Genomic DNA, 21,391 nt, shown 5'->3' with positions numbered 1-21,391 from the left:
AGGGATTGCTTCCTTCTGATCAATATCCTAATCATTTCATGAGATTTTCAAAGAAGGAAATACTCATACATGGGTCAATAGTCTTTTTTTTTTTTAAAGCAATTGGGGTTAAGTAACTTGCTCAAGGTTACACGGCCAGTGATTTCTGGGTGTGGTGCTGAGTATCTGAGCCCGGGATTCGATCCAGGTCATCCCAAAACTAGAGCCGGTGCTCTTACTCGCTGTGCTACCTGGCTGCCCCAATGGGTCAATAGTCTTAATCATTTCAGAAGGTGAGAAAGACAATAACTAGACAAGAGTTAAATTTGGTTACCACCTCATTTTATTTTTTTATTTTTTGGAAGGGGGAAGGCAAGGAGATTAGGGTTAAGTGACTTGCCCAAGGTCATACAGCTAGAAAGTGTCAAATGGCTGAGGCTGGATTTGAACTCAGATTCTTCTGACTCTGGGACTGGTGCTTTATTCACTGCACCACCTTTCTGCCTCCCACCTCCTTCCTAGAACCTTAACCTTTATTCTTGACCTTTTACACATTTTTCTAAAGGGAAAAGTCTGGGAATGATTTTTAGACTAGAGAATGTTATTTCTTAATATTTTCAGTTGAAGTAAAAAGCAGCTCTTTAGTATGCTTCCACCGTATATTCCTAAATTCTCTTGCTTTTTTACTACCTTAGTTTAAAAGAAATCAGCCCAAATAAACTGATTATTATCCATTCTATAGAGTTTACATTGCTTGTTGTTCAATTGTTTTTTAATCTTGTCCTACTCTTTGTTACCCCATTTGGGATTTTCTTGGTAGAGATACTGGGGTGGCTCGCCATTTCCTTCCCCAACTTCTCATCATTCTCTCCATCTCCTCTCATTTTCCAGATGAGGAAACTGAGGCAAACAGGGTTAAGTGAGTTGTCCAGGGTCTCACAGCTAGTAAGTGTCTGAGGCCCAACACTATCCACTGTGCAACCTAGCTGCCCTTACATTAATTAAAGACACATAAAAACTGGGCAGTTTTTAAGTGTTATTTCTTAAATTATGTTCAGTTTTTTTCTAACTTTTTGGATTCTGGGAAACTTCCAATACTCATCTTGTCTTGAAGACCAGTGTTTTACATATATGGAGATCATGTTTTCTTTTATTGTTACTGGTTTTTGCTTCTCCTCCATATTGTCCTTCACTTTCATCTGTATGCATTCCCAGTCCATATTTCCATCTTCTGTTTCTTTGGTGAGACTTTGTACTGTGGATCCAAATTTTCTAGTCTACTAATTATTTCTGCTTTGTAGGCCATGAATTATTCTTTCACAATGCTTATTTCTCTTTTAAACCATTCAAGAACATCTTGCTGTGGTTCCATGCTCTCTTAGGAATTAATTCATAGGATCCTCTGCCTTGTCAGGTGTGGATTCAGTTTCCTTTTTCTTATAGAGATTCCATGTGCTTAGAGAAAATCACGAATTGAATTGATGAAACACAGAGACTATTAATAACTGCTGATCCATATTCTTCCTATCTCAACACCATCTTCATAAGAATAATATACATATGTATTGAGGACATTTTTGATGAGAGTATGAGAATAAACAGAAAGGTTTTTGCAAAAAGTGTTCTATAGCAGACATTTATTTAGAGTTGTACAATTGACTAAAATGTGGAGAGAATAGAAAATTCCACAGTGCTTAAGGTTTCTTTTTGTTTGTTTGTCTTCTGTTTTTTTTTTGCTTTTTGGAGGGGGAAGGCAGGGCAACTGAGGTTAAGTGATTTGCCCAAGGTCACACGGCTAAGTGCTTCAGGTTTCTTGATCAAAAAAAAAAAAAAAAGCATTTGATTTCTTAGAGTAGAATTCCACAGTAAAGACTATCTTCCAGAAAGGTATCTCTCATGAATCTGCTGAAATCATACAAGATTCTTTGAAAATTGAAACCGCTTGATATTTTGAGTATTATGTGAGACGTAAAATATGAAGGTGAGTAGTCACCAAAGGCTTGCCACTGTTACAGAGGATATCTAGTACAGAATCCAAAGGGAAGAGAAATTCCTTCAAGATTAAATTCAATAATCATTTCTTAAGCACTTACCACATGCAAAATACTGTGCTAAGCCCTGGGGATATAAAGATAGAAGTGAAGCAGTGTCAACCCTCAAAAACCTTAGATTTCATGGATTTTGTGGTCTTCTAGTTGCTTCTGTTTGTGGATGACTTTGTGCTGGTTACCTTTGCACATAATAAGTGTGTTGTCATATTTTGTCTTTTTCAGCCTCCATACCTTGTTACCAAAACATCCCCTTTTCTTTTTTTTTTCACGATATAGCCTTAGTTTAGATCCTCTTACCTGGACTACTGTAGTAGTGTCCAGATGAACCTTCGTGCCTTAAGTCTCACTTTCCCAATTCATCTTTTAGACAACTGCCGAAAGGATTGTCCTAAAGGATAGGACTGTCCTTTACTCAAGCATGATATGTGAACTCTTCTGTTTAGCATTTAAAGCTTTTCACAACCCAACCACAATCTGCCCTCTCAGTGTTATCATACATTGCTTCCCTTCTCATGGTGTTTGGTCTAGCCAAACTGGCCTTCTTGCTGTTTCTCACACAGAAAACTCCATTGCCTTTGCATAGCATCCCTCATGCTTGGAATGAACTCCCTACTCCCTTCTGTTCTTAGAATCTCTAGTTTGCTTTCAAACTCCACTCAAGCACCAACTTTCCAGACCTCCCAGACCACTAGCTCCACCCCCTCCATTAACTTATATTTGTTTGTTATATATTTTGTGTGAACATATACATCCACATTGTTTCCCTTCTCAGAATATAAACTACTTGCGTGCAAGGACTATTTAGTTTTTGTGTCTGTATCCTCAGCACTCAACATGCCATAGTGCTTGGTGCATAGTGAGTTTTTAATAAATACTTGTTGATTGATTAATCAAATGCTGGAACACTGAAGGATCTCCTGAAATTTATAATTTCTCAAAATCATCTCCCCAGCTATCCACATATGAAAAATAGCGTGAACAAAGAATGCCTAATGTTGAGACTGTGATAGCATTTGGACACATTGCCCTTTGAACAAATCCACTAGTACTTATACGTTAGACAGATATCTCAAATGGACAAGGAGCTGGGCCCAGAATTGAACAGGAGGAGAATAGTCTAGGTTGCCTCTGGGAAATTGAGGAGTGCTTTTAACAAAGGCCTACTTTTCGGTAGTCTCTTAGTGTGCTATCTGGTCATGAAAATTAAAACTATGGGTCATGTAAAGGGGAATGAATACAGGCATATATGGTGAGTATAAGTGGATTACAACATATTACCAATAAAGGATCGTTCAGAAGTGGTATAAAAGAGATCGTCAGAGCCAGAAGGAATCAGGATATCCATCCACCAAACTAGAATTATGACTGATGGATAGCCTGTGTGCTCCATTCAGTGAAAGTTAAGAAATCTATAGGAAGGCCCCTAATACATTGAATTGACCCCCTTTGGAGTATTTGTAGAAGGATGTAGCTAGAAGTTGTACAGAATAAGAAGGTGTGGATAGATGGATGGAGATCTGGTAGACGAAGTACCTACACTGATGACATGGCAGATCCTGCCAAGTATCAAAGGCCAGAAGGTCACACTATTTCTCTTGTGAGGATAAGCATTTTCAGTTCCTTAAAAAGGTTACCATGTGAGATCATGGGGCTTATAGAATCATTCTTTGAAAATAGGTCAGATATATCCAGCTGTCTGGGGTGGTGATATAGTCCTGTTTCAAGGAAGGGGTTAGAAATTGTTGACTTCTCCTGGCCTCTGCTGTCCCTGTGGCTCTTTGGTGTTCAGGGAATTCGTAAATAAGGCTGCTTGACTTATTCCCTTGCCTTCCCCCCCGCAAAAAAAAAAAGTGATTTAAACAAATGATATGATTTTTTAAAAAGTAGCACTATTAGTATAATTTTTAGAAGTCCTGGTGTAAGTAGAAATAATGGAGAATTTAATAAGACCGTGGCTGTGCTAACAGAGTAAAATAAAGAAGCAAGGGAATTGTCCATCTGGTTCATGGAAAAGCATCTTTTTGCTGAGGAAAAACAAAGACTGGGTCTATTCTACAGACCAGCTGTTAGTAATGTTCAAACCAACTGGATCATTGATTGCTTGGTTTGCTCCTTCATTTTGCATTTATGGATGTGGCTCAAGAAAAGAGATTTGGGAACAAACTAGATTATAAACTAATCGAAAGCAGGGGCTGTGCCAGTTTGTCTTCCCTTGTTGCTTGACATAGTCTCTTGTATATAATATTGACTTAGTAAATGGTTGTTGGATATACGTCAGTAAATCTAGTTTTCTGGTCTGTGACGAGAAATTAATATAGTCAACACTATTATCCATGTTCTCTAGGGAATAGTTTTGATAAGTGAAATAAATAAATAATAAAATCCTTCATATTTTGTTAGTAATTTCAGTCACATTTCTTACCAAACCTTTTTAAAAATTCACATGTTTTTTTCTTCCTCTTCCCACATTCTTTTGGATATATAATAACTAACAAAAAAATCAAAAAGATGACTGTAGGAGGGAAGAAGGATAAAAAGTTTAGCTAAAGGATAATTCCCTAGATAATATGTTTAATTCTCAGAATGAGTTGTAAAGCTTAACTATTTTAAGATATAGCATATTATTAATAGTATTTTACTCAATTAGTTCATGATTTCCTTTGTGATTAGCATAAAAAATATATTCTCTGTCTTCAAAGATGATTATAATCTTCAATTTGTTCATCTACTCATAACCTCTTCAAAAATAAAGACATTAAAGTATGGAAAAGAATACCTACCATTATTACTAGGATTCAGTTCCTATTAAATAGAAACAAGTGAAGCTGACTGTTGCGAAATTACAATGACCAAACTTGGCCCTAAAGAAGAGATATGAAAAGGTGATCTTCCCTCCTTTCTTTGCAGAGGTGGGGAAATAAAGTTCTATAGTGCTATGTCAGACTTGTTCTATGTGTTGACTTGTTTTGCTGGACTTCCTTTTCATTCCAAGCTTGAAGTCCTGTCTCAGATACATGTTCATTGTGACCATGTTACTTTATCTCTCAGTGCTCTAGGCCACTCTCTATGACTATAAGTTGCAGGGAAGATGCAGAAGGTGCATGCATTGGTACAGAGAGTTTCTCTTCTGGAGATTACCTATAACAGTGCAATCACAGGTCCATTCTCTATCCCTTTATTTGTTTGTGATGGGATGACTCTCTGGGAGGAGGAGAAGGATAGAAAGAAAAATAGGGTGGGAAATGTAATATTTTTAAAAATCAAGAAAATGTTATTTTTAAAATACCAATTAAGATTATATTAGAAGAAAAATATGCTATGAAGAACAAGAAGTTTTAGTCCCCAAACTCTGAATCTTGTACCTTGCTTTCAATCAGTTTATAATCTGGTTTGTTCCCAAATTTCTTTCCTTGAGTACTTCGTTACTTTAGGTATCTTTGGCTTCTTTGGTAGGCATATTCCCTCCATTAATGTAAATAGCAACACTTGCCTTAGGTGATAGTCTTTAGGAATTACTATGATTGAAAAAAATTAATCATTTATTAGCTCATTTTCTGGTAATGAGCCTCTTTAAATTTAGGAATTTAGGGAGGATGGTCCCTATATAACAGTCTAACTCTGGATCTGTGCTTACAGCCACCTGATAGTACCTACTAGAACTTGCATTCTGTGAGCATCACTTCCATGCTTCGATACATCATCAGAGGAAGACTTTTTGGCATAGGTTAACAATAATATTGATAACTCATATTTATATATTGTTTTATATAGTGCTTGCCTTTGAAGAGGACTTTAGGTGAACCTTGTAATAATGCTTGCTCTCTAAAATTATATTGAACCTTCAAACTCAGTTGCTAATGAATTAGCTTAAAGTAGTAGTGTAAAGCCAAGGACAAACAGCTTTCCAGAGGACTGCTGCTGTGAACAGCTTTCAAGGTTCTGATTACACAGTATAGTGAACTTTCTATTTATTATTAACAAACTAAGAAAAAACATTTAGAGAAAATCAAAATATAGCATTCACTGTGTTATGACATTACAACTTATCATTAAAATGGCCATGTAGTTTTCACTAAAGTGGTTACATAATTTTAAACAAAGTACATTCATTTAGTAACTCAATCATTCTTAAGGAGGCAAGCCTCCTTAATTGACACAAAGTACAGAGGTCAAGTTTCACACCCCTGTGTCACATTGTCTTAAAAAAAAAAGTCTTCTTTCTTCTTAATTGGAGATTAGTTTCCAATCATCCTTAATTAGTAAGCCCTCAATTCAATCATTTAATTGTAAAGGTCAAAGTTCTCCACCCCTAGTAAATCACTATCTTTTCAGTTTGCATTAAATACCCAATGAGAGATCTTTTCCTCTTATCCCGAGACTGGCTCTCCACTTCCATGTTTCTCCTTCCATAGTCCTAGTTCCTGCCTGAATGTCTAGTCCAACTGCCAACTGGGTTCAAAGGCAGACAGCTCTCAGTTCTTTGTCCAGCTTCTTGTGCAGTTCCTGTTCCATACCAAAGCTCACAGTGTCTGGTCCACCTCAAGTCCTTCACAGTTTCTGTTCCTGGGAAGATAAAGCTTAACAAAGCCACAATAACATTCATGAACATTGCCAGCATCCTCATTCACTTTCTGACTGTGAAATCAACATAGACCCAACAACAACATCTGAGGAATCAGTACAAATCATTAGTATAGTCCCTGAGCCTCTGAAAACATCAGCAAGACCCTCCTCCAGGATTTCTTTAAACATACAACCAGAAAATCTTCTTTCAGGGCTTCTGAACCAGCAGCAAGGTCCCAGGGATTCTGTAACAACAGCACTGTCCTCTATTAGCAGACAAATCTGACAAAGTAACATTAAAACAAAGTACCGACACCACAGCCATGCCTCTTCTCATTTCTCAATTCTTCTCAATTCTCAGTTCAGTCCTCAGTTCTCATTTCTCTTCTCAGTTCAGTTCTCAGTTCTCTTCTCTCTCTCTCTCTCTAGCAGTAGCTGCCCAGCCTCCAGATGCTGACTCCCAGAAGTTCTGGCCTCTCTCAGCTTGGGTTTTTCCTTATATATGGTATTAGCTCCTCCCTGTTCTGCCCCTTCCTGTTACATCAACAAGTCCATCCACTGTGGGATTCACAAGTTCTGGGTCTTAATACTTGACCCAATTATGAACTTGAAACTAAGTGCTAAGTACCTGTTAGCTTGCCAATATAAGGGGTAGGGAAGATCTTCAAATTCCCATTACCATTACAAATAGTAAAAGAAGCAGAGAGCAGCTGAAAGGATATTTCCTTTAAGTCTTTTTGGCAGAGCTGAAGGCAGCCTTGTAAATTGAAAAAATAAATGAAACACGTTGCTGTACTTATACTGTGGAGAATTTCCCCCCCCAATTTTAAAATATTTTTATTTAAAATTTTGAATTCCAAATTCTGTCCTTCCCCCCATCTCTTCTCTCTCCCTTCCCTGAGATGGTAAGCAATCAGATGGAGGTTATACATGCACATTTACGTAAAACATTTCCATATTAGTCATTTTATACAGGAAGACTTGAATAATAAAAAAAGAAAAGGTGAAAATAACATGCTTCAGGCTGTATTCAGTCAATATCAGTTCTTTCTCTGGAGTCAATATGTTTCATCATTAGTCCTTTGGGATTGTTTTGGATTGTTGCATTGCTGAGAATAACTAAGTCATTCACAGTTCTTCATAATAGGGTATTGCTGTTACTGTGTATATTGTTCTCTTGGTTCTGTTCACTTCACTGCCCATCAGTTCATTTAAGTCTTTCCAGGTTTTTCTGAAATCATCCTGCATGTCATTTCTTATAACACAATAATATTCCATTATAATCCTATATCGCAGCTTGTTTAACCATTCCACAATTGATGGGCATCCCTTTGATTTCCAATTCATAGCTACTACAAAAAGAGCTGCCACAAATATTTTTGTAGAAATAGGTCCTTTTCCCTTTTTTAGGTTGTCTTTGGGATATAAACCTACCAGTGTTATTGTTAGATCAAAGGGTATGCATAGTAGTTTTATAGCCCTTTGGGTATAGTTCCAAATTGTTCTCCAGGAAGATTGGATGAGTTCATGACTTCACCAACAGTACATTAGTGTCCCAGTTTTCCCACATCCCCTCCAACATCCAACATTTTCTTTTTTTGTCATATTAGTCAATCTGATAGGTGTGATGTGGTACCTCAAAGTTGTTTTAATTTGTATTTTTCTGCTCAATAGTGATTTAGAACATTTTTTTCATATGACTGTAGATAGCTTTGATTTTTATGTCTGAAAATTGCTTGTTAAATCCTTTGATCATTTATCAATTGGAGAATGACTTGTATTTTTTTTAAATTTGACTTAGTTCTCTACATATTTGGGAAATGAGGCCTTTATCAGATACTTGTTGTTTTGATAATCACCCTTTTATAATAGAGTTTGTGATCTGGTACAGCTAGACTACCATCTTTCACATTTTTTTTTCATTGATTCCCTTAATATCCTTGAGCTTTTGTTCTTCCAGATGAATTTTGTTATTAATTTTTCTTGCTCTATGAAATAAGGTTTTTGATAGTTTGATTGGTGTGACACTGAATACATAGAATATTTTAGGTAGGATTGTCATTTTTATTATATCGGCTCGGCCTACCCATGAACAATTAATATTTTTCCAATTGTTTAGATCTGACTTCATTTGTGTGATAAGTGTTTTATGGTTATGTTCATATAGTTCCTGGGTTTGTAGATAGACTCCCAAGTATTTTATATTATCTACAGTTATTTTAAATGGAATTTCTCTTTCTGTCTCTTGCTGCTGGACTTTGTTGGTAATATATAGAAATGCTTATGGTTTATGTGGGTTTATTTTGCATCTTGCAACTTTACTAAAGTTGTTAATAATTTCAAGTAGTTTTTTAGTTGATTTTATAAATATATCATCTGCAAAGAGTAATAGTTTTTTTCTTCATTGCTTATTCTGATTCCTTTTATTTCTTTTTTTCTCTTACTGCTATAGCTAACATTTCTAGTAAAGTATTAAATAATAGAGGTGATAATGGGCATCCTTGCTTCACCCTGATGTATTGGAAAGGCTTTTAGCTTATCCCCATTACAGATAATGCTTGCTGATAGTTTTAGATAACTTGTTACTTATCATTTTGAGGTAAGCTCCATTTATTCCTATGTTCTTTAGTATTTCTAAAGGCATTGGGTGCTGTACTTTGTCAAAGGCTTTTTCTGCATCTGTTGAGATAATCCTGTGATTGCTGTTGGTTTTGTTATTGATATGGTCAATTATGCTGATAGTTTTCCTAATATTGAACCAGCTCTACATTCCTGATATGAATGCTGCCTGGTCATAGTGTGTGATCCTTATGATATATTGCTGTAATCTCTGTTAGTATTTTATTTAAAATTTTTGCATCAGTATTCATTAGAGAAATTGGTCTATAATTTTTTTTCTCTGTTTTTAATCTTCCTGATTTAGATATCAGTACCATATGAATATGGTAGAACTCCTTCTTTGCCTGTTTTTTCAAATAGTTCATATGGTACTGGAATTAATTGTTCTTTAAATGTTTAGTAGAATTTGCTTGTGGATCCATCTGGTCTTGGGGATTTTTTCTTAGGAAGTGCATTGATGGTTTGTTCAATTTGTTTTTCTAAGACTGGGTTATTTAATTATTTCATTTCTTTGGTTAATCTGGGTAATTTATATTTTTGTAGATATTCATCCATTTCATTTAGATTGTCAGATTTAGTGGCATATAAATGAACAAAATAGCTCCTAACAATTGTCTTAATTTTCTCTTCATTGGTAGTGAATTCACCCCTTTCATTTTTGATACTAGTAATTTGGTTTTCTCCTTTCCTTTATTAAAATCAAATTTGTCAATGGCTTATCTGTTTTATTTATTTATTTTTTTCATAAAACTAGGTTCTAGTTTTGTTAGTTCAATGGTTTTCTTACTTTCAGTTTTTTTATCTCTCCTTTGATTTTCAGGATTTCCAATTTGGTTTTTAATTGGGGATTTTTAATTTGTGCTTTTTCTAGTTTTTTTTTAGTTGCATGCCCAATTCTGCTTTTTATCTGTTTTATTGATAAAAAGCTATTAGAGATCTAAAATTTTCCCCAAGTACCGCTTTGTTTGTATCCCATAAATTTTGGTAGGTTGTTTCATTATTGTCATTTTATTTAATGAAATTATTAATTGTTTCTATGATTTGTTCTTTGATCCACTTGTCTTTTATGATTAGATTATTTAATTTTCAATTAATTTTTTATCTTTCTTTCCATTTTCCATTATCAAATGTAATTTTTATTGCATTACGACCTGAAAAGGATTCATTTATCATTTCTGCTATTCTACATTTGGTTGTAAGGTCTTTATGTCCTAATACATGGTAAGTTTTTGTGTAGGTACCATATACTGCTGAAAAAAAGGTATGTTTCTTTCTATTGCCATTTAGTTTTCTCCAGAGGTCTATCATATCTAACTTTTCCAGAATTGTATTCACCTCCTCAACTTCTTGTTTATTTTGTGGATACTACATAAAACTTATCTTTCATCCTTTTGTCACAGAGAAACTGGAATGCCTCTAGGAGTAAATAATATTGCTGGATTTGAATTCTAAAGATGTCTTTTCTTTCTTTAGATGTTATCTAAAGTTTCCTCTGCTGCTTGTACTCAAGAATTATCAATAAAGCAGGAATTTGCTTTTGACAACATAGGCTATGAAGGCAGCTTGGATAGTTTACCTACATCGTCATCTTCAGCAATCACTAGTATGATCAATATTTTGGGCATGACATGCCAATCATGCGTGAAGTCTATAGAAGGCAAGATTTCTAATTTGAAAGGTATTGTGAGCATAAAAGTTTCCCTCGAACAGAGTAATGCCACTGTGAAATACATACCATTGACCATAAACTTACAACAGATTTGCTATGAAATTGGGGATATGGGCTTTGATGCTAACATAGCAGAAGGAAAGACTGTGTCATGGCCCACAAAACCCTCATCTGCTGATGAAGCAGTGACCAAGCTTCGTGTGGAGGGTATGACTTGCCAGTCATGTGTCAATACCATAGAAGGGAAAATTGGAAAGCTTCAAGGGGTTCTAAAAATCAAAGTCTCTCTTAGCAATCAAGAGGCTGTCATCACTTATCAGCCTTACATCATTCAACCTGGAGACCTTCGGGACCATATCAGTGACATGGGATTCGAAGCCACCATCAAGAGCAAAATGGCTCCATTAAGCCTGGGAATGATTGACATTGGACGGTTACAAAACAACAGCCCAAAGAAAATGCCAACTCAGCTCTATTGTAGTAATACTGAAGCACAAGGGATCCAGCCCAGCCCAGTAGCTACTCTGCAGTTAGGAGTGGAAGGAATGCATTGCAAATCCTGTGTCTTGAATATTGAAGGAAATATAGCAGGACTGCCAGGTGTGCAAAGCATTAAAGTATCTCTGGAAAACAAAAATGCAGATGTTCAATTTGATCCAGCCTCTGTTACCCCACTGTTCTTGAAACAAGCCATTGAAGCTCTCCCACCTGGAAATTTTAAAGTCACTCTCCCTAATGGAGTAGAAGGCAGTGGGTTGGAGAATTCATTAGACAACTTGTCTTCAAGACTTCCTCTATTTACACAATCCCAAGGAAACCAAGTGCAGGGAGTGTGGAGTACTGCTGTGATTGGCATTGAGGGAATGACCTGTGCTTCCTGTGTGCAATCCATTGAGAGCCTGTTATCCCAAATGTTAGGGCTAGGAAAAGTGTCAGTCTCTTTGGCTGAAGGGATTGGAACTATCCACTATAATGCCTCCGTAGTGAGCCCTGAAGAACTGAAAGCTGCCATTGAAGACATGGGATTTGAGGCATCTGTCATAACTGGTATGTATTTGTTCTCTGTTTCCTTGTCAACTATCTTTTCTTTTTTTCTCTTTATCTAATAATCGAGTATCCAGGTGGCTTGACAGGTGGCTCATTTTTTTATGGAATAACGATAAAATAGTCTTCCTTTTTCAAACTGAAGGACTGAATGAATTCATACCATTTTCAGCAGTCAGGTAAAATTCTGTTCTGGGCGTTATGGAAGGAGATACCCAAGATGAATACAGTGAAGCCCTTGGACGTTTTGTTTTTGTTTTTCTTATTTGATTGTTTTTGACTCCAAACTGTCTTTGCAACAGAGGCTTGTAGAATATTTTTAAAACTATATATTTTGGGGGCGACTAGGTGGTACAGTGAATAGAGCACCGGCCCTGGAGTCATGGAGGACCTGAGTTCAAATCCAGCCTCAGACACTTAACACTTACTAGCCATGTGACCTTGGGCAAGTCACTGAAGCCCAATTGCCCTGTCCTCCCCCCTCCAAAAAGCAAAAAAACCCAAACAAACCAAAAACCATTTTTTTTTTTCAGGTAATATCTCAGAGTAAAGTTTCATTCATGTTTTCAGAGGATGAAAGTAAAATCAGGATAGAGGAGATGGATTTTCCAACTTTTTAGTTTTAGCCTCCATGATAGCATGCTTAGAGGTAGCATGATGCAGTGGAAGGGATGCTGAATTTGGAATCAGAGGCACCTGGGTTCAAATTGCAGGTCAATCATTTACTATTGTAATTATCCTGGACAAACCATTTAATTGCTTTGGGTCTCAGTTTGTCATCTGTAAAATGAGAGAATTGGACTAGATGACCTCTAAGGGTCCTTCTAGCTTTGAATCTATGACACTATTAATTCTTTTGCTCATGGTCTCATTTTTAGATCGATCCCCTAGAGATCATTCCATTTCCTTTATTCCAGAATGATTGGAAGATGAATATTTTGCCAACTGTAGATGGATATTTTGATGACTGATGACTATAGAAAGTTGAATGCCATAGCCAGGGCTTCTAAACATGAGTAAAGAAGGGCCATGTCCTCTTTTGACCCTTATCAATCAAGTGGACAAATTAGTCGTCCCCTTTTTCTTCTACTGTCTCTTGTAAAAAGGCACTGAGTCTGAACTCTTGTAAAGTCACTCATTTCTACACAGTGATAAAGATAAAAATGGACTTAACTGAATTCACCTTTTATCTTTTACACTTCCAAATTTAACAATCGTTTATATTTATATAACACTTTGTTATTACAAAGCACACTATGCACATTATCTCATTTGATCTCCACAACAAAACCTTAGGAGATCAGCAGAACAGATACAAATTTTCCACGTGAGGAAACTTGAACCTGCTTGAGTTTCTACTTTTGCAGAATCATGCAACTCACTAACAGCAAAGCCAGGATTCAAACTCACGTGTTGTGGTTGGAATTCCAGTTTTCTTTACATCGTAGCATCTGCTGCCTCTAGGGATTTGTCTTATGGTGGGCATGGGGAAGAAATATGTCCCTTTGGGGACCACCTGCAAAAATTCGACTTCACATTCGACTTTGCTTACGCCAGACTGAATCTCCGTGAGTTGCAGGCCACTGGTACTCCCTCCCTGCCCTGTAAGAAAAACATGAGAAGTAAAACAATGAATTGGGGGCACACGCTCCTTACTGCCTGGGTTAGAAGGAGGTGTTAAACATAATTTTGATTGGTATATAATTAATCTGCCTGTGCCTCTTTATTTTCTTGGTGGCAGATGCTTGTGGGTAATATTTGTCTGCAGACCCTGCCTAATGTAGTGGAAAGAACTCTAGACAGGGAGACAGAAAGCCTGAGTTTCAGGCCCAGCTCTGCCTTGGGGCAAGTCCTTTCCCTTCTCTGTAAACTGATTTTTCTCCCCTATAAACTCGAGCTAACAATGCTCTCATTACAAGCCTCAAGTTGCTGTGAAGAAATTACATCTTGCTAAGTCTGGCAGAGTGCTATAAAATGTGAAGGTGAATGACTGCTTCCATCAGAAACCTTTTGGTTTGCATATTTCACATTTTATATGTTAATGGAGGTGGCAATTAAGTATTAAAGGCCTTTACAAAAACACCAGCCTATATCCTGAGTTAGAAGATGTGTGGCTGTACTTAGAAGGGAGCCAGCTAAAACTCTGATACATCTGACTTCATCTGAATAAGGTGTGAGGTTAGGACTTCAAAACATGGTTTTTAACTGCCCAGGTGATGTTAGGATCACTTATAACAAACAGCACCAGCTGAAGTTCTTTTGGTCCCTTAGCCAGTTTGTTGTAGTTTCATAGGTAGGGTACTGAGTTTGTTGGAAGCTTTTGTTTTCCTTTAGGACTATAGCAAGGCAACTGGATGGTGCAGTTGATAGTGTGTTGAATCTGAGTTCAAATGAGTCCTCAGACTAGCTGTGTGACCCTGAGAGCAAATCACTTAACCTTTCTCAGTTTCAGTTTCCTCATCTGTAAAAGGAGGACTATAGCACCCACCTCCCGGGTTGTTGTGAGCATAAAATGATCTAATATTTGTAAAGTACTTAAGCACACCTTAAATGCCCTGTGAATGCTAGCTAGCCAGCTAGAGGAGGAGGAGGAGAAGGGAGCAATTAGCATTCATGTTCTCACCCTGTACATACACTCACTTACCTGCATAGAATGTGTACATCAACACAGGGTGTTTTTGGTTACATTCTGTACTGCACCTAGTTTCAGGAAGGAGATCTTTTTTAAAAGAAGAATCAATAAAACAAAAAGAACAGTTAATCCCATTTTAACAGAAAAGAAATGTAGCATGAAGTCAACACATAACTTTATTATGGTATTTAAAATCCTTCATTAATTACACTTGGGTAGTTAGCAGTTGTTTGGAAGCTGTCATAGTGATGGTTTGGATTGGATGGCAGATTTTGAATCTGAAGAAATCTTGACAGGCCAGAACAGTGGACTGAATTTAAAAAAAGAAAAAGATAAAAAGTTGAATTGGGATAAATACAAAATCTTATGCTTGGGTTAAAAAAAAAGTCCCCAGATTCAGGATGGGATAGTGGTGACTAGATCATAGTTCGTCTGAAAAAATATGTGGCTATTTTAGTGCATCGAAAGCTCAAAAAGTATAATGGGCCTAGAGACTGCACCTATATTTTAACTGATATAGGGAACTTCCAGATAAGGAGACACCCTCTGCCAGTGTAAGTCAACAGATTTTGAAGTATTGTCCGCATTGCAGGAGGAGACCAAGTCATTAACCTCTGGGTGATGTTGGTGATGAGATAAGAGAAGAAAATGTTATAAATTGGTTTTGTAGAGAATGAGGCTAGGTAGTTGAGATAGGTAGAATGGGAAGGTTTCCCAGTAACATCAAGGCTTAGTACCATGGACTTTGCTGATTTTTCTCTAGCAGTGCTAAACAGCAGACAAGAGCTAGAAAATGTTAGAGGGGAGGATTAAAAACCAGGGTTTCTGACTCCTAGTCTGGCCCCAATCTGCTCCTCCATGCTGCCCATCTGTAAGTGGACAGTTGTGTCGAGCCACTGACCTGAAAGAAAGAGATTGAGCAATGCTGAATGGCAGAGTTAAAAGAATCTTTTCTTTGTTTGCTCTGTCTGACCACTGCTATTAGCAATAAGCAAATATTTAAAGATGAGGTTTTAAAGACACAGGTGGCTCTTTGAATTTCTGATAAGTGGCATTCTTTATGAAGGAAGGAATTGGGCATTACAGAATGGGGCCTTCCATTCTGTGCTGGGGGGCTTAGGGCCTAGCAGTCACCTGCTGTAGCGGCAAGCACCCCAGTGTCCCCAGGGTATCTGCCAACACAGGTTCTTAGATCTGCTTTGATAAAGGAAAGCAACTCAAAATCGGTTAACAAGCTTACTTTAATCAGTCAAATATGTATCATTTATCTAGTTCAGGGGAAAGAGGTCAGCACCCCGAACTTCAGAATATACAAACAGAATTATCAAGACAGAAACAGATCAAGTAGACAGATTTCCAAACTGTCCAACCATTACATCCATACCAAACAACATCTGGGTTTCAAAGCCGGGGGGCTCTGGACAATGGCTTCCCAGAGTTTCATCTGATCAAATCACAGAACACTTCTCAAAGTGAGCCCCAAAACAAAGCTACACATCAGGGTTTATATAGCCTTCTCCTGGCTCAGAGAATGTAACTACCTTCTGGACCCACTGGCCAATCAAAAAGTATCTAGTGAAAAACAAGCCTCCCACCCCAGGCTCCAGGTGCACTTTAGCCTAGGGGCAGGGAAGATCTTTACATTTACATTCCCATTACACCTGCCTGCTGCTGTGCTCCTAGTGATGGATCCTGGAAGCAGGTGGAGTTCAGGACAGCTCTGGTAGCTGGAGTCACTGAAGTCAAGGTGAAGGTTATTTGAGTTGAGAGGATGAAGCAACTGAGGTCAGAGTTTTCCATAAATTCCAATGGGAAAAGGAAGCCTTTTAAAAAGACCCAGCCTTTGATTTGTTTCAGTATACTACTTTTAGGGAAAAGACTCAAACCCTAGAGATCATAGATTTAAAACGAGAACTTCTCTCTAAATTTAGAAAGGATTTCTCTAAAAAGCCTTCTCACTTAGGCCAGTCCCTTCTTTTTGTAGTTGAGACTCGTCCAAGGTCCCATTATGGCCTCAGAGGTGAGATGTGAACCTCTGTCCTTTGCCGCCAGAACCAGTGCCCTTTCCACTGTTGCCACACTGCTTTACAGTGACAGAAACCATTATTATTAGGGATTGGTTAAAAAGAACCCTACCAATTTATGGCTGGGGTCAGGACAATTTCAGCCCAGTTGCCTCACAGGTGGAGTGGATGTTCTCTTGGGGAGGGGTGGGGGGCAGATCTCTTCTACCCTGACTTTTGATGATTCTAGAATTCTTGTACCTTTATATCTGTAGTCTGTGTAGCTGATACTAATCACCAAGATAGTTAATGTTCAGATTAGAGGCTCTTAGAGTATATGATGTTTTGGGTTTTTTTTTTTTGCTTTTTGGAAGGCAGTTGGGGTTAAGTGACTTGCCCAAGGTCACACGGCTAGTTTTTATGTTAAGTATCTGAGGCCATATTTGAACTCAGGTCCTCCTGACTCCAGGGTCGGTGCTCTATTCACTGTGCCACCTAGCTGCCTCCGAGTATATGATGTTCTTATTTACCAAAGAAAGATTAATTTATGTTCATGGTACTGTATTTAAGAAAGATAAGTCAGCATTTTTTTTAGAATGTAGAGGCTGAAACAAAATGGTGTTTTGGTCAAGCCTTTGCTAACCAGGACAAACAACTCTCTGCCTCCTGACCTTCTTGACTTCCTTCAAGCCTCAGCTAAAATCCCACCCTTCTGCCAAGAAACCTTTCCCAGGTTTCATTAATCTTAGTGCCTTCCCTGTGAGCTTATCTCCAATGTGTGTATGCCTTGTTTATACATAGCTGATGGCATGTTGTCACTCCTCTTAGATTATGAACTTCTCAAGAGCAAGGAATGTTTTTACCTTTCCTTGTGCTTAGCATAGTGACTGGCACAAAGGCACTTTGATGCTTCTTGACTGAGTAACCAAAGCATTCAGTTAACCAGAATGCTCTGTCCATCAACCATTTTAGTGGTCTGAGGATTTTCTGTATGTGTTGGGAGAGTAGGGAAGAAGAGGAGGAAGAGAGCCCAGTATGGTCTCTCAGATTTAAGATTATGATGTTGTCAGATTTTTGTTTCTTATTTTTCTGGAAGAAATAATTTGATTCTCTCATTTGAACTATGTCTTTTTCCTTTTTTAAAAAATATAGAAACCAGCTCCAGAAGGAATGTTGGAAAGTGTTATGCTGTGGATTCTAATGCCCACACAGAGCTTAAGGACTCAGTTTCTGTTCATGAGGAAGAAGTTGATGCTCAGAGGTATCACAAAGCAAACCTCTTGGGCCACTCTCCAAAGCCTTTTTCCTCAGGATACTCACTTCACTCTAAGGCAGTGACGTCAGAGAAATGCTTCTTATGCATAACAGGCATGACCTGTGCATCCTGTGTCTCCAACATAGAAAGAAATCTACTGAAGGAAGAAGGTGAGAGATGTAAACCCTAAATTATCTCTAGAAATGAATCCGTGAAATTTATCGTATGTTCTATATTGGAACAACTCTTCAGGGATCATTGAAGTAGGGAATACGTTTTTTCCCTTTAGGGCCACCATTTGATACTGGTCTGTTTTCTAATGACTTGGTAGGAGGTTTTTCACTGATTAGTATAAAAGTCTGCCTAATCTTCTTGGACAGTTGGTTCCTTGCCTATTTTCTGATCTTTGATATTTCATTTATTTGGGATATAAAAGTTAGCTTTGTGTAAATTAAGCATGGAAAAAGGGGATCCCCCAACACAGAGCATTTTTCTCTTTTTTATGTTCGGTCTTCCTGGTATTAGCATTGTAGCTTTGTCTCTTTTAGGCCTTATTTAGTGTATAGTTTCATACAACTCCATTTTCTCTCAGGTCCCTTTCTTCTTGTGGGTTCCCCATTTCTTAAGTCAGAAGAACCTCTTCCCAGTCCTCTGTTCACCATAATTTCTGTTTTCCTGATATCCTAAAACCATGGTCCCTAAAAATATGGTCTGTGGGGCGGTGAGTAAGAGCGCCGGCCCTGGAGTCGGGAGACCCGAAATCGGTTCTGGCCTCAGATACTTAACACCCATACAAAATAACTGGCCGTGTAACCTTGGGCAAGTTACTTAACCCCAATTACTTTAAAAAAAAAACTGTGGTCTGAGAAGGGCCTCATTATATGTTGTCCACAGGCTAAATTAGTTTATAACAAGATCATACTTTTATGTCCTTTGTGAATCCTTTCTTGATATTCTGCATTGGCATTTCAGTAAAAGACATGTTATCCTTTCTCCTGTTTGGACAAGATGTTTTGCTGTGGCAAGTGGAAGCAGGAGAGGTGGATGGTCCATGGCCTTGTTAATCTCACAGAAGCAGGCTGTGGACTGAAAACATTTGAGGTTACTGCTTTGGAAGGGAATTCTTTCTTATTTACAAGCGTCTGAGAAAGTAGTTCTCTCCCTTCTGTAAAATGGTGACTGATAGATGGTAGATATATTTCCTGCTTGGGGGTCTTTGATATATGTGGCCATATTCCACCGTGGTGGCATCCCATGGCCTGAGGGGGACTTTTTTCACTTTTCAGTGTACTCAATATGTTGTCCCAAGGAAACTTGCTTAGTATAAGCCATGAATGTTGTTCTTATGGTTTCAGGTATACTTTCAGTTCTGGTTGCACTGATGGCTGGAAAAGCGGAAGTCAAGTATGATCCACAGACCATCCAGCCTCTTGAAATAGCCCAGCTTGTCCAGAACTTGGGCTTTGAAGCTACAGTAATGGAAGATTATACTGCATCAGATGGCAGTATCGAGCTGATTGTGAGTATTGGGGTGGAAAAATAAGAGGGAAGGAGAAGAGTTTAAGAGGCAGCAACTGGATTCTAGATTGGATTCTGCCACTAATTGGCAGGAACACCACAGTCAAGCCACTTTCCCTCTATTAGCATAGTTTCCTGAGAATGAGACAACTAGACCCAGATATAGAAGGGACCTTAAATATTCTGATAGTTTGTCTCCTTTTATCTGACAGCTTCATTCTTTGGGCTGTTGACCAATGTATTTTTGGTTCAGGAGACCCAGACTCATCATGACTTTGGGATTAAATCAATGCTTTGGAAGGATTTGGAGAGTAAAAGAAGGTTTTTAGGGAGGAGAGATGTTCAAGAACCTTAGGGAGGTGCAGGCTTAGGGAGCTGTTGGTATCCTGAGGTGGTCTGGTGTTAGAAGTGGTGCTCAGAAAACTGAAGCATTGGAGATGTTGGAATGACTGCATGGCTCTTATTGACCACGAAGAGGGTCGAGGAGGCTCAAAAGGTTTGTTCTGAATATCTGAGGTGCTGTGAAACCCACTGGCTGGGAGAGGAATCAGGATGTGTAAACTCTCCTCTCTGTGTCCTTGTCTGGGACAAGGGTCATACGTACCAAACCAAAGGTAAGCAGTCACCGTAACTGCTGCTCAGAGGAAAATGAGAAGCTGTACCATGGGACTGGGTAGAGTGAGTGGAGCCTTCTTATTTACTGTAACCAGTCATCCTGTCTACAAGGGAGGAGCACGACATGGAAACATTTATACAGGGTGTTCCAGAAGTCTTGGTGCAGTTTTTAAAAATCTCTTGAAGCTTACTCACTTACTGCACTTCTGGGAATCCCTGTACGGCATTTTAAATGGGTAAATTTTCCTTAATGATGACTTTGTGAAGTAGGTAGTACAAATGTTATTTATAGAGGTGGCCAAGTGTTTAGGGTGATAGACTTGGAGTCAGGAAGACCAGAGTTCAAATCCAAACTTAGATACTTACTAACTGTGAAATTCTAGGCAAAGTCACTTAATTGTTGCCTGCCTCAGTTGTCTCTTCTGTAAAATGGGGATTAAAACCTCCCAGGGTTGTTGTGAGGATCAAATGAGATAATATTTAGAAAGTTCTTTTCAAACCTTAAAGCACTGTATAAATGCTAGCTGTTATTACTATACTCATTTGACATGTAAAAAAAAGATTCTAAATGGTTGTGGGAATACACACGTTTACCTTGCTAGCAAATGTTAGACAGGAGAATTAAAAACCAGGGCTCCTGATTCCTAGTCTGGTCCCAATCTGCTCCTCTGTGCTGCCCATCTGTAAGGGTACTGTTTTCAAGCAGCTGACCTGCTTGAAGATTAGCAGAAGATTGAGCAATGCTGGATGGCAGAGTTAAAAGAGTTTGCTTGCTCTGACCACTGCCATTAGCAATAAGCAAATATTTAAAGATGACGTTTTAAAGACACAGGTGCCTCTTTGAATTTCTGATAAGTGGCATTCTTTATGAAGGAAGGAACTGGGTGTTACAGAATGGGGCCTTCCATTCTGTGCTGGAGGACTTAGGGCCTAGCAGTCACCTGACTGCTGCTATCAATCTAATGACCGATCCTGAAGAATTTTCCCTTTCCCATACTACCACATTCAGCAAAGGAGGCAAATAAATAAACCAACCAGTTTGCTACACCCCAAATTCTAAAAATAAATGAGTAATTTCATTTAAGAAAATTTTTTTAACATTATAAGAATTATAGTGCCTTAATAAAGTTTTTTTTTTAGCTAATTTGCCTTTATGTTCATTGCTGTGTATTATTTTCACTACTGATCACTATAACATGTACATAGAATTTTCTTGTGGGTCTTAGCATTGAGAGAGGCAATGTGGGTGTAGAAGGCTAGGGTTTGAGTCCCTCCTCCATCAGTGTAACCTCGAACAGATCATTAACATTTGTGGCACTCAGGTTCCTTATCTGTAAATGGAGATGTTTTACTGGGCCAAACAGAAGACATACTTCCCTCCCAAATCTGGCTTATGTTAACCTAGGTCTGGGATATACTTGGCATTATTTTTAAATGTTTAGC

At 38.1% G+C, this 21,391-nt stretch overlaps 1 protein-coding gene across 1 annotated transcript in view; it reads left to right on the top strand.

Annotated features, from left to right (window-relative positions):
- ATP7B (ATPase copper transporting beta) overlaps nt 1-21,391 on the top strand; it is a 78,608-nt gene that overhangs the window by 5,769 nt on the left and 51,448 nt on the right. Inside the window, exons 2-4 of the mRNA XM_069064595.1 lie at nt 10,686-11,928; nt 17,713-17,985; nt 19,171-19,334. Of these exons, the coding sequence (XP_068920696.1) occupies nt 10,686-11,928; nt 17,713-17,985; nt 19,171-19,334 (1,680 nt within the window). The remainder of the gene's footprint in view (nt 1-10,685; nt 11,929-17,712; nt 17,986-19,170; nt 19,335-21,391) is intronic.

The sequence above is a fragment of the Petaurus breviceps genome, unplaced genomic scaffold, assembly GCF_028583685.1.
Source record: "Petaurus breviceps papuanus isolate PSGF00001 unplaced genomic scaffold, PetGlider_PUasm1.0 90639, whole genome shotgun sequence".
NCBI lineage: Eukaryota > Metazoa > Chordata > Mammalia > Diprotodontia > Petauridae > Petaurus > Petaurus breviceps.
This window is presented reverse-complemented; position numbering and strand designations above follow the sequence as displayed.